At 37.1% G+C, this 12,398-nt stretch overlaps 1 protein-coding gene across 2 annotated transcripts in view; it reads left to right on the top strand.

The window, feature by feature from the left end:
* The window catches only part of ASB3 (ankyrin repeat and SOCS box containing 3), a 104,958-nt gene that overhangs the window by 32,490 nt on the left and 60,070 nt on the right, over positions 1–12,398 (top strand). For both annotated transcript variants that reach the window (XM_059187652.1, XM_059187653.1), the window contains exon 3: positions 6,380–6,538. In XM_059187652.1, coding sequence (XP_059043635.1) covers positions 6,380–6,538 — 159 coding nt within the window. The remainder of the gene's footprint in view (positions 1–6,379; positions 6,539–12,398) is intronic.

Raw genomic sequence — 12,398 nt, 5'->3', positions numbered from 1 at the left:
GAGAAGAGCATTCAATTGCAGTATGGATTACTTAGAAATTTAATACACATGTATATTTTTTTCACTTTACCTTTCTATTTGAAGTATTAATATAAATAACAGATTTGCTTGTCTTCTTTCCTGTACTGGAAGTTTATGTGATAGATACTGAGATTTTGTGCATTTTTTCATCTTGGAGGACAATAATGATCTTCAGTGGCCGTTAATCATGCCATTCGATATTAAACCACTTACTAATTAAAGGTCACTTAAAATCTTGTAATTAACTGTAGCATATCCACCAATAAATATTTTTATTTGGCAAATATGTGAACTAATTCGTAGTACTTTTCATTAGTTCCTGTTAGAAAAATATTATGCTGTCATACGAGGTATGATAACAGATGCTGAAGATCATTAGGTAAAGACCAGTGTAGCAGTGATGAAGAGCTGTGTTCAGATGGACCTGGGTTCTGCTAACTCTGCCACTTTATTGGTGTGGTCTTAGGCAGGTCTTTTAACTTCTTGGTGTCTCTGTTTCATCTATAAGATTAGAAATATTCCAACATTTCAGGGGCGACTGGGTGGCTCAGTCTTTTAAGTGTCTGCTTTTGGCTTAGGTCATGATCCCAGGGTCCTGGGATCTAGCCCCATGTTGGGCTCCCTGCTCAGTGGGGAGTCTGCTTCTCCTTCTGCACCCCTCCCCCCCGCCATTCCTATTCTCTCTCTCTCAAATAAGTAAAATCTTCAAAAAAAAAAAAAAAAAAATTCCAGCATTCCAGCTCAGGCCAGAAGCTGTGGGCCATCTTTAATTACTTTGTTTTTCTTATATTCCTCACCCAATCAGCAAATCTTTATGTGTGTATGTGTGTGTGTGTGTGTATCTGTGTGTGACTACATGTAACATATATTCACATCATTTCTCACTACTTCAGAACCACTGAGATCTTGGACTGAACCACATATCTCTTGGCTTACATTGCTGTAATAGCATTCTAACAAATCTGTTTCTGCTTTTGCTTCTTCCATGTCCTACCACAGTCTAGTCTTAGTGTATCAGAACATTTTACAATATGTCAGACTAATGTCCTTCTCTTTTTTTTTTTTTCTTTTTTTTTTTTTATAATTTTATTTATTTATCAGAGAGAGGGGGGGGGAGAGCGAGCACAGGCAGACAGAATGGCAGGCAGAGGCAGAGGGAGAAGCAGGCTCCCCGCTGAGCTAGGAGCCCGATGTGGGACTCGATCCCAGGACGCTGGGATCATGACCTGAGCCGAAGGCAGCTGCTTAACCAACTGAGCCACCCAGGCGTCCCCTAATGTCCTTCTCTTATGCTGAGAACTCTGCAGTTGCTGAGAACTCTGCAGTAGCTCCTCATTTCATTCTGAGTTAAAGAACTGTTGCATGGTGTTTCATAGAGTATATGTAATGTATTTGATCATTCTTCTGTTGATAGGCATCTTGTTTCCTGAAATTTTGCTATTATAAGTCATGCTTCAGTTAACATCCTTATAACTTTGTCCACATGGGTGTGTCTATAGGATAGAGTTTGAGAAGTGATGTTACTGGAACAAAAAATATACAGGGGTGCCTGGATGGTTCAGTGGGTTAAGTATCTGACTCTTGGTTTTGGCTCAGATCTTGATCTCACTGTTGTGGGATTGAGCCCCGAGTTGGGCTCTGGGCTCATTGCAGAGTCTGCTTCAGATTCTCTCCCTCTCACATGTTCTCTCAAATAAATAAATAAATAAATAAAATCTTTTTTTTTTTTTTTTTTTTTTTAGATTTTATTTATTTGTCATAGAGAGAGAAGCGAGAGCGAGCACAGGCAGGCAGAGTGTCAGGCAGAGGCAGAGGGAGAAGCAGGCTCCCTCCCAAGCAAGGAGTCCGATGTGGGACTTCATTTCAGGACGCTGGGATCATGACCTGAGCCAAAGGCAGCCGCCTAACCAACTGAGCCACCCAGGCGTCCCAATAAAATCTTTTAAAAAAAGAAATATGCAAAGTTAAAATATTGATAGACACTGCTAAACTATTCATAATATTAATCAGAAAATTTCAGTAAGGAATGAAAAATGATTCAAACTAGCTTGCACAAAGATGTGTATGAGCACCAGGTGTTGTGTATAAGTATTGAATCACTAAATTGTATGCCTGAAACTGATATTACACTGTATATTAACTAACTGGAATTTAAATAAAAATTTAAAAGAAAAACTTACAAAAAAAAAAAGAAGGGGGGGTCCGTGATTGGCTCAGTCGGTTAAGTGCCTTTGGCTTAGGTAATGATCCCAGTCTCCTGGAATCGAGTCCCACATCAGGCTCTCTGCTGAGCAGGGAGCCTGCTTCTCCCTCTATCCCCCACCCCACCCCTCTGGTGCACTCTCTCACTTTCTCTCTCTCTTACTTATTTTTTAAATAAAAATCTTTAAAAAAAAAAGAAAAGGAGGGTAAGAGTGGTAGGTCCCTTTAGGAATTGCTGGATGCTTTTATTGAAACGATGTCAACAGGACTCAGGGTCTTACTTTTTCTTATCTCTGCATTTCTCTTATGTTCATTGTATCCTCCTTGTAGCTGTTCTCTTTGGAGACAACCTTTTCTTAGAATTCCTAAATAGGGCACCTGGGTGGCTCAGTGGGTTAAGCCGCTGCCTTCGGCTCAGGTCATGATCTCAGGGTTCTGGGATCGAGTCCCGCTTCGGGCTCTCTGCTCAGCAGGGAGCCTGCTTCCCTCTCTCTCTCTCTCTGCCTGCCTCTCCATCTACTTGTTATTTCTCTCTCTGTCAAATAAATAAATAAAATCTTAAAAAAAAAAAAAAGAATTCCTAAATAAAGCACAATGAGATGATGCACATTGTGCAAAGTATGTGACAACGTAAACTACCTAAAATGGACAGTCACCACTCATTGTGATTGGCACATGTTATTTGTTTAGTCATCAAATTGTTGCCCAGGTGTTGAGGTTCTGATCTTAATACTTAACCTGTGTTAACTTCTACTTAAATATTTAACCTCTACTTAAAACCATGTGCTTTTGCTTTCCTTCTTAGGGCTTTGCAGAAAAATAAAGTCTATTATCTTTCACTGAAACAAGTAAGCAAGTTTACTATTTATAAGTAAAGGGACACTTTGGGTTAGGAAACATAAGGTTGTGGTATCATTGCCAGAATGTTAAAGTCAACTCTTGTCATTGCCGTACAGGCATCAGATAGCTGGAATTGGTCCAGCAGACACGGCCCCAATCGTGAAAGTGCAGCCACGGAAGAACTTGCAGGTTGTTATAAAAGAACTGAAGTGCCTATTATGGGTTTGTTCACTGTGAAGTCTTCAATGCCTTTATGTTTAAAATTTTAATAAGTAGAATAGAAGCAGAAACTACTTTGCCTTCCAGTGAGAAGTGGAGGTTAAGGCATTAAAAACTGAGTATTATGAGCTATTTCCCCAAGAATCCTTTTAAGGAAAGGAAGACAGAGAGGTGGTTGATAGTGCAGTCCAAGATAGATAAGATCCCTTTGGTTCCCTCATACCAGTTAAGGAGGGCAGGATACTATTGGAATTTCCAAAATCAATTTATACTGGGTCCTGATGGTTTTCTTAAAATGTTATTTTGGAGCAGCACCTGGGGGCACAGGCGGTTAAGCATCTGACTTGGTTTCAGCTAGGGTCCTGATCTCAGGGTTGTGGGATCAAGCCCTGCATTGGGCTCCGTGCTCAGTGTGGAGTCTGCTTAAGGTTCTCTCCCTCTGCCCCTCCTTCATGTGTACACACTTGCACGCTCTCTCTCTTTTAAGTAAATAAATCTTTAAAATGACGTTTTGGGGGAAAAATGTTTTGGAGACTTTCCCAAATTTCTAACAACTGTGACAGTACATAATTATTGTAATTCTGTTGAACCCCATTGAGGGTTTAGGCCAGCTGTTTTGTTTTTGTTTTACTGTTAAGGAACCTGTACTTCAGAGAGTTTGAATAATTTGCCCAAAGGCTAATCCAATAGAGAATTGGTGGAGCCAGGATTGCAGCCCAAATCTTCTAACTCCAAATCTACTCTGTTTCCCAGATCGTTTTACTTTCCTGATCCAGTGGTTTTAGAGTTAGCTATTTAAATGTATCTATTTTTTTCTATAGGTAAAATCTTTTAGGATCTCAATTTAGTAGTTAACTGACTTCACTCTTTTTCCTCCTGAGTGAGAAGTGCCTTTTCTTTATTTCATAGTTAATTGTACAGGTGTTTTTATTTCACTTTCCTAAGATGGGTGTGTGTACAAATCACTAAGGGTGGCCATCACCTAAGTGGGAATTTAGCTCCTTTCCTTGGGGGGGGAATATCTACATAAATTATATGGAAGTTTTCTGATGTTTAGAATATCTCCTCTCTTCCATTTATTCAATCACTTATATATGCCAGGACTCATATGTATTAACTTTATACATTGGGTTCTAATTGAATATGATTTTGCTGATTTTGTTGCTCAGATTGTTCTGTCTTTTGTCATTGAGTGCTCTTTCAGATTGGCTCTTGTGTTTCTTTGATGGGTCTCCATGTATTTGTTTTTGTTTTTTAAAGCTTTTGTTTATGTGAGAGAGAGCAGCAGCGGGAGAGGCAGTGGGAGAAGGAGAAGCAGGCTCCTTGCTGAGCAAGGAGCCCTATGCAGAGGTTGTACTCTGGACTCTGGGATCATGCATGACCTGAGCCAAAGGCAGATGCTTAACTGACTGAGCCCACCCAGGCACCTCCCCACCTCCATGTTTTATTTTTTTGAACACTTCTTTTACTTGGTGAACTTGGAAGATGCACCAGGCTCATTTTGTATATTCTTTGTGCCACCCCTGGAATCAGCCTTTTTCTTAAGAGCCTGTTTCCTTTGAGAATGGTACTCAAAATTAAGATCTGGGCACTGAGTATGCTTAAGGCTACTGGCATGTCTTTACTTTTAAGCCCCTTTAGCAGACAGAGCTAGGAAATATATTTATTATAACCTATATGTATACACATATTTATAAGTATCTCTGTATCTATCCATCTGTATCTGTATTAAAGCTAAATCCAAGTTCATTGACATCTGGATTCTGATCCAGTACCATATGGTTCATTCTAGCTTTCTTCTTTTCTTCTCTGTAACCTCCCTTCTCAAAAGTGAGACCATCTTTGTCTACCATACATTCATTTGCTTATTTGATCTTATTGTACATAGATAGTGGTTTCAGAATTGTTAATCTTTTGCCCTGCGAAAAACAACTTTATCAACTGGACTACACTGTGTATGTACAATTCCTTTTGTCTTTAGCCTTACAGTTTCTAGTCATGATGGAACCATTTTCTAATGGGTCATCCATTTGTAATCCAGTTAGATGCTTTTGTCGCAGTCCCATTCCATCCTGAGATTTTTAAATGGCTAGGATTAAGCCTTATCTCTTTTTCTCCTTTCTCAGTGGAAGAGAACATAGCCACCATCTCTTCTCTTCTTGCTTCTGCTGACTCTTCCTCCTCTTCTCCCTCAGGCACCCTCCTCTTCCCTTGTGTCAATGCCACTTTGTTTTGCTTATTCTAACTTTAAGATCCGGATTAGTATATAGGGTAAGTCCAGTCTCCTCTCAGTACTTGCTTTCTTTATTTTTCTAACTTCTTTGTTATTCTGACCTGCCAACTCCTACCCCTATTAACTTTAGTCACTTTACCAAGTATAAAACCAATCAACCAAAGAACTGCCAGTTCTTTTGGCATTTTGATTAGAATTGTAATAAATTTATTAATTATTTTGGGAAGAATGAGCATCTTTAGAATATCAAGATTTCTGTGTTTTTGAGCTGTCTGTGTTTCTATATATATCTGTATGTTCCTGGTTTTTGTCTTAACCTTTTTTTTAATATTTTTTTTAACCTTTTTTTTTTTAAAATATCTGAATAAAGGTCAGTTTTTGACTAATCTGGAAACACTGTTTTTGTGATATGAACTACCCTCATGTTATTAGTTGAGTACAAGGAAGTAATGCTTGAGATGAGACCATTTCTCTCATAGAAACTTAGAAATAAAAAAATTTATCAGTTTTTCAGTAAATCATGTTTAAGCAAATATATAGTGCTACATCCTCTTCAGACCTTGCTTTTGTGTTACCTTTCAACTTCTGTCACACTCCCCTTCCCTTACCCATCAAAAATTAGAGAATAGAAAATGAGTTTGTGGGCAGAATTTGTATGTTAAGAATACCAGAGAGCTTTTCACAGCAAGACGCCTGTAGAACTTTTTAAAAAATTTTCTAGAGAGTTTTAAACTCAGACCTCCCATTTATAATTGTATTTTAATATTGCACTAAATTCTTCTTGGTGTCTTTGCTTTTTAATCACAAGAAATAGCAGTGATATCTTCCAGTTGACCTTTTTTTTTTTTTTTTATTTATACATAGATTCGTCTGAAAACTACATTAAGACAAAGACTTTTGAGGGCTTCTGTGCATTACATCTTGCTGCAAGTCAAGGACATTGGAAGATTGTACAGATTCTTTTAGAAGCTGGGGCAGATCCTAATGCAACTACTTTAGAGGAAACCACACCACTGTTTTTAGGTGAAGTATGCTCTTTTTGGTATAGATGTCATTTTTTATTTTTTATTAATTTTTTTGTTAAAGAAACTAAACTTAATTTCCCCTCAAGCTGTTGTACTACAGTATTTTCCTTTACAAATATTATATTGCCACTTCTTTGATTCTGAAACTGAAAAAGTATCCCTGTTGTTTTTCACCCTTCGGTAATAACATCTGGAAATATTTTCCAAACATTTGCTTAAAGTTGTAGAATCTTCTGAATTTTAGTCACCATCATTGTTCTCAATATTGTTCTGAAGACTGGATAGCTTAAATTGTAGCAGTAGTTGTAAGGTTACTTATAAATGTTTTATTTGCTTTTGCTTTTTCTTTGTATTAAGAAATTGAGGTTTTATGGAAGAAATCACCAGCTAATTCTTTAATGTCATTTAATTTGTTGCCTATATAGATTACTATTGAGACTTCTTCAATTATGAACTATTTTTAATTCCTTAAGGACTAAAGGTCAAATTCTAAAGGGCACAGTTCCACTACCTGTTTTCTTTTTCTTCCTTCCCTCTCGTTGATCCTGTTTGTCTTTAGGGACATTGTGGCCCATAAAATTTAGTAGAACATGAAAAATCAGGAGAATAAAATAGTTGTTTAGAATCAATGTATCTGGACTGCAATTTTGGTCCTACCATTTGTAATTTGTATGTACATTTATTTACTATAGTTTAGTTTCCTTGCTTGTAAAATGAGAGTATGAGAGTATAGGTACCTACATAGTTTTTATTGGACTGAGAATAAAATGAGGTGCCTATGGAAATACTTTATTTCTTTTGAGCATAATGTGTACTTAAAATTTATGTATAGTAAAAGTCATTCTTCTTAGTGTATAGTTCTGTGAGTTTTGATGTGTGCATAAAATTGCGTAATGACAGTAATGGTCAAGGCACAGAACAGTCCCATCACCTCCCACCCCTCAAATTCCATCATGCTGCCTATTTTATTTCATGCTGCCTATTTTTAATCAACCTCTCCCAAAACTTTACTCCTAACAACCTCTATTTTCCTCCCTGTATTTTGCTTTTTTTGAGAATATCATAAATATATATAGCATAATACAACATGTAACCTTTGAGGCTGACTTCTTTCATTTAGCATAATGCTTTAGGGATTCATAATGTTGTGTTATCAAGAATTCATTCCTTTTTGTTGCTAAGTAGAATTCCATTATATAAATGTACTACAGTTTATCCATTTACCAGTTAATAGACATTTGAGTTGTTTTTAGTATTTGGTGATTGTGAGTAAATTGCTACAAACATTTGCATGTAGGATTTGTTTGAATGTAAGTTTTAATTTCTCTTGAATTAATACCTAGGATTGTGGGGTCATGTGGTAAGTGTATGTTTAAGTGTGGAAAACAATTCAGAAGTTTCTTACAAAGTGACTATACAGCTTGCATTCCCTCCCTCCAGTAATGTAATGATAGCTTCACTTGTCCCACATGCTCGCTAATAGTTACCTTTGACAAATTTTTCTTTTTTGCTTTTAGTGACATTGTGGTTTTTCTGGTTGCTAATGTACTGAACATCTTTTTATGTGATTATTTGCCATCTTTCCTTTTTGTTACCCATTACTTTTGTATTTAGACATTTTATTTTGAAATAGTTTCAGACTTTTGGAAATGTTCTGACACTACAAAGGACTCATACTTTCCCCTCAGATCTTGTTATTTCACTGTGTTCATTTTACGATTTTATTTCTTTCTCTGTATTTATCCGTGTATTTTTTCTGAACCCTTTGAGATTAAATTATAGACATAATGCTTCTTTACCTATAAATACTGTAGTATGCGTTTCCTAAAAGCAATGAAATTGTCTTATATGACCGCCATATGATGATCAAAATCAGGAAGTTAACATTGATACAGGTTTGTTATTTAATCTACAGCTCTTATTCAATTTTGCAAATTGTTCCACTAATGTCCTTTATAACAGCAACAAAATTTATTAGTGCAGGATCCAGTCTAGGACATTTGTTAAATTTAGTTGTTAGGTCTCTTTAGCCTCCTATAATTAGGAACAGATTTTCACTCTTCATCTTTTATGATTATAACCTTTTTTTTAGTTTAACATTTTTGAATAATTCAGAACATTTATTTTGTAGAATGTTTTTCAGTTTGGGTTTGTCTGATGTGTTTTTTTTTTTTTTTTAAGATTTTATTTATTTATTTGAGAGAGAGACAGTGAGAGAGAGCATGAGCGAGGAGAAGGTCAGAGAGCGAAGCAGACTCCCCATGGAGCTGGGAGCCTGATGTGGGACTCGATCCCGGGACTCCGGGATCATGACCTGAGCCGAAGGCAGTCATCCAACCAACTGAGCCACCCAGGCGTCCCTCTGATGTGTTTTCTTGATAAAATTCTGGTTATGCATTTCTGGCAGGAATATCAAAGAAATGAAATGGTATCTTAGTACATCTTATCAGGAAGAATATGACCCATTACTGGTGATGTTAATTTATAAAAGTATTTTGAATAGGTAAAATGTATAATTATGAAAATGTTTAATGGAAGCCTTTCTGTAATATAGTTCATATTTCCTTGAGGGAAGATTGCTTTTTTAGCTAAGGTTTTTGTTTTTTGGTTTTTGGTTTTTACATGCGCATGTAACCCACTTTGGATATTGTGTACACAACTACATAGTAAGCTTTCATTGTGGCCTAGCCATGTACAGCCTCTGTTTGGGTTGCTGTCTTTTTTTTTTTTAAAGATTTTATTTGTTTATTTGACAGACAGAGATCACAAGTAGGCAGAGAGAGAGGAGGAAGCAGGCTCCCTGCTGAGCAGAGAGCCTGATGTGGAGCTCCATCCCAGGACCCTGGAATCATGACCTGAGAGGAAGGCAGAGGCTTTAACCCACTGAGCCACCCAGGCGCCCTGAAATCTACCATATAGAGGAATGAACATAATTAGGTCCTATGAAAGAGATAAAAATAAAGTGTTCAAGATATTAAAAGAAGGGGCGCCTGGGTGGCTCAGTGGGTTAAAGCCTCTGCTTTCGGCTCAGGTCATGATCCCAGGTCCTGGGATCGAGCCCCAGATCAGGCTCTCTGCTCAGCAGGGAGCCTGCTTCCCCCTCTCTCTCTGCCTGCCTCTCTGCCTACTTGTGATCTCTCTCTGTCAAATAAATAAATAAAATCTTAAAAAAAAAGATATTAAAAGAAGGCAATATTATTCCCCTAGACATGTGCATAGTAACTGTACTAATAGTAACTAAAACATTTATTGAGCAGTGTATGTACCAAACTCTATGTCAAGTGTTTTACATGAATTAACTATGTCATAATTTTCACGATGATTCTGAGATATGCACTGTTATTTCTGCTTTCAAAGATGAAGAAGATATAAAAACATTATATTTAGGATCAGAAGAGCTGTATTTGAGTCTTGACCCTGCTGTTGTCTGCACATTGGTTAGAAGAGCACTTATGGAATTGATTTGATGAGCTATTAATAGAATTAATAGATCTTCATTGACAAAAGGGCTCCTGATCAACCTGTGTTTGGGAAGTACTATGTACTGTATTGTATTCCTCAATGTAGAAAAATAAAAAACATTAGCTTTGTAGCTCAATGTGTCCATCCAGAGAGAAGTGTCTTCTGCCCTCTTATCCCATTTTCTTGTCTTCATAGCTCTTCTCACTGTACTGTATTTATTTCCTTTTTTGTTAATTGACTGTCCTCTCTACTAGAAAGAAGGCTCCATGAGAGCAGGCATTTTATTTCTCTTGTTCACTGTTGTAACCTCCAAACCCAGATAAGTGCCTGATGTGTGGTGGCTTTTAGTAAATTGTTTGATGAATGGAAGTGTCTCTCAGACCTGTTATAAAACAACACTTGGGTTTTTTTTTGTTTTTTGTTTTTTAAAGATTTTATTTATTTATTTGACAGAGATCACAAGTAGGCAGAAAGGCAAGCAGAGAGAGGAGGAAACAGGCTCCCCGCTGAGCAGAGAGCCCGATGTGGGGCTCGATTCCAGGACCCTGAGATCATGACCTGAGCCAAAGGCAGAGGCTTTAACCCATTGAGCCACCCAGGTGTCCCAAAACAACACTTGTTTTAACTTTAACGGCATTTTGAAGTGTATTTGACCATAATATTCTTTTTCTTTATGGAACACTTAGAAAAATCTCAAAGAACATTAACATTGCATGGAACGATTTAAGAAATGTTAGTTTGGTACTTTAGTTTACAGTTTCAAAATATAATAGTCCTGTTTATGAAATTCAGTATTGTGCTTATATAAGTATTTAGAGAAAATCAGAGATGCAGTTTTAGTGATTTCTATTTTAGTATATCGTTAACTTGTAATTTTTTATGTTACTGAAAGAACAGTTGCTAAGATAATTCAAACCAGTGAATAGCTTTTTATTTTTTTTTTTAAAGATTTTATTTATTTATTTGACAGAGAGAGATCACAAGTAGGCAGAGAGGCAGGCAGAGAGAGAGAGGAGGAAGCAGGCTCCCTGCTGAGCAGAGAGCCCGACGCGGGACTCGATCCCAGGACCCTGAGATCATGACCCGAGCAGAAGGCAGCGGCTTAACCCACTGAGCCACCCAGGCGCCCCGTGAATAGCTTTTTAAATCACTTATTTTTAGTAACAGGATTTACTTAGTTTCTTTGGCAACAAACTGACTATCCTAATTATGTTTTATATTGGTTAATACAAAAAATAATTTGATGCAAACAAGGAGGTTAACCTCAAAAAGATGTAGTACTTTTATGTGCTCAAGTACAGTACAATTATATTAAGTCCTGGTTTGAAAGTAGAGTATTTCTTTAAAAAGAGAAAGAGAAAGTATACCTTTAGCTTTTACAAGAACAAAGGTCAAGAGATGGACCCATGACTCTTCAGTTAGGTGATCTGCACACCAGCGTCTGCTTGCCCTGTAAATAATATGACAAACTTAAGCAGTCTGCTTTGCTTACCTGTATCTACCTCTTTTAAATAACTGTAGTGATCCACGTTTCAATCTATAATGGAAGAGTTTTGTTTATTGAAACAAATCTCGGACACCTCAAGATTTGCAACAAACTACAAATGATAATGTCTTGATGAGCAGAGTGGCTGGACCAGCTGAACTTAAAGCCCATCTGGTGTAGCTTCCTTCCCCATCTTTTGAGTTCTCTTCCAAAACTGTTCTTTGCTAAAACTTTTAAGTATTGAAGTATGTTTTCCTCTCCCTCAAGGGAAGCTATATTCCCATGCATGTTGTAGTACCTGTCCTGGTGGCCCAGTTTACCACCTAGCCTGTTGCTGGAGGCTGTAAAAGTAAACCTGGAGGGTTAAGGGATAGAAAATGAATATAAAACTATGGAAACTTGATAGGTGACTTAGAAAAGTAATTGATATTTGTGATGTTTGAATATGATTGAAGTGAAAGCTATATGCAGAGAGAAATTATACTACACCACCATTTATAATGGGAACATATTTTCTACACAGAACTCGTCAAGATTTTTATTTTTTAATTTTAATTTTATTTTTTTCAATTAAACTGCGTGCCCAGCATGGAGCCCAGTGCGAGGCTCTATCTCACAATCCTGAGATCAAGGCCTGAGCTGAGATAAGAGTTGGATGCTTAACCAACTGAGCCACCTAGGTGCCCCTCAAGATTTTTATAAAAATGAGTTCTAAAGGAAACTTTTCAGTTTGATGGCAGTAAGAATCAAAACTAGAAAACCTTGCAAGAAGGGAAATTCAGGGAACTTCTTTTCTTTCTACATGACAATTGTTCTTGAACATCTTTGTGTTAATGTGCAGTTTAAAGTTTATATTTTATCAAAGAGTCTGTCCCCTTGTTTCTTTTCTTTACTCTTGCTTTTTCTCCCC

Source organism: Mustela lutreola, chromosome 9 (assembly GCF_030435805.1).
Source record: "Mustela lutreola isolate mMusLut2 chromosome 9, mMusLut2.pri, whole genome shotgun sequence".
NCBI lineage: Eukaryota > Metazoa > Chordata > Mammalia > Carnivora > Mustelidae > Mustela > Mustela lutreola.
Note: the sequence above shows the minus strand (reverse complement) of the source record. Positions and strands in the feature narration are given on the sequence as shown.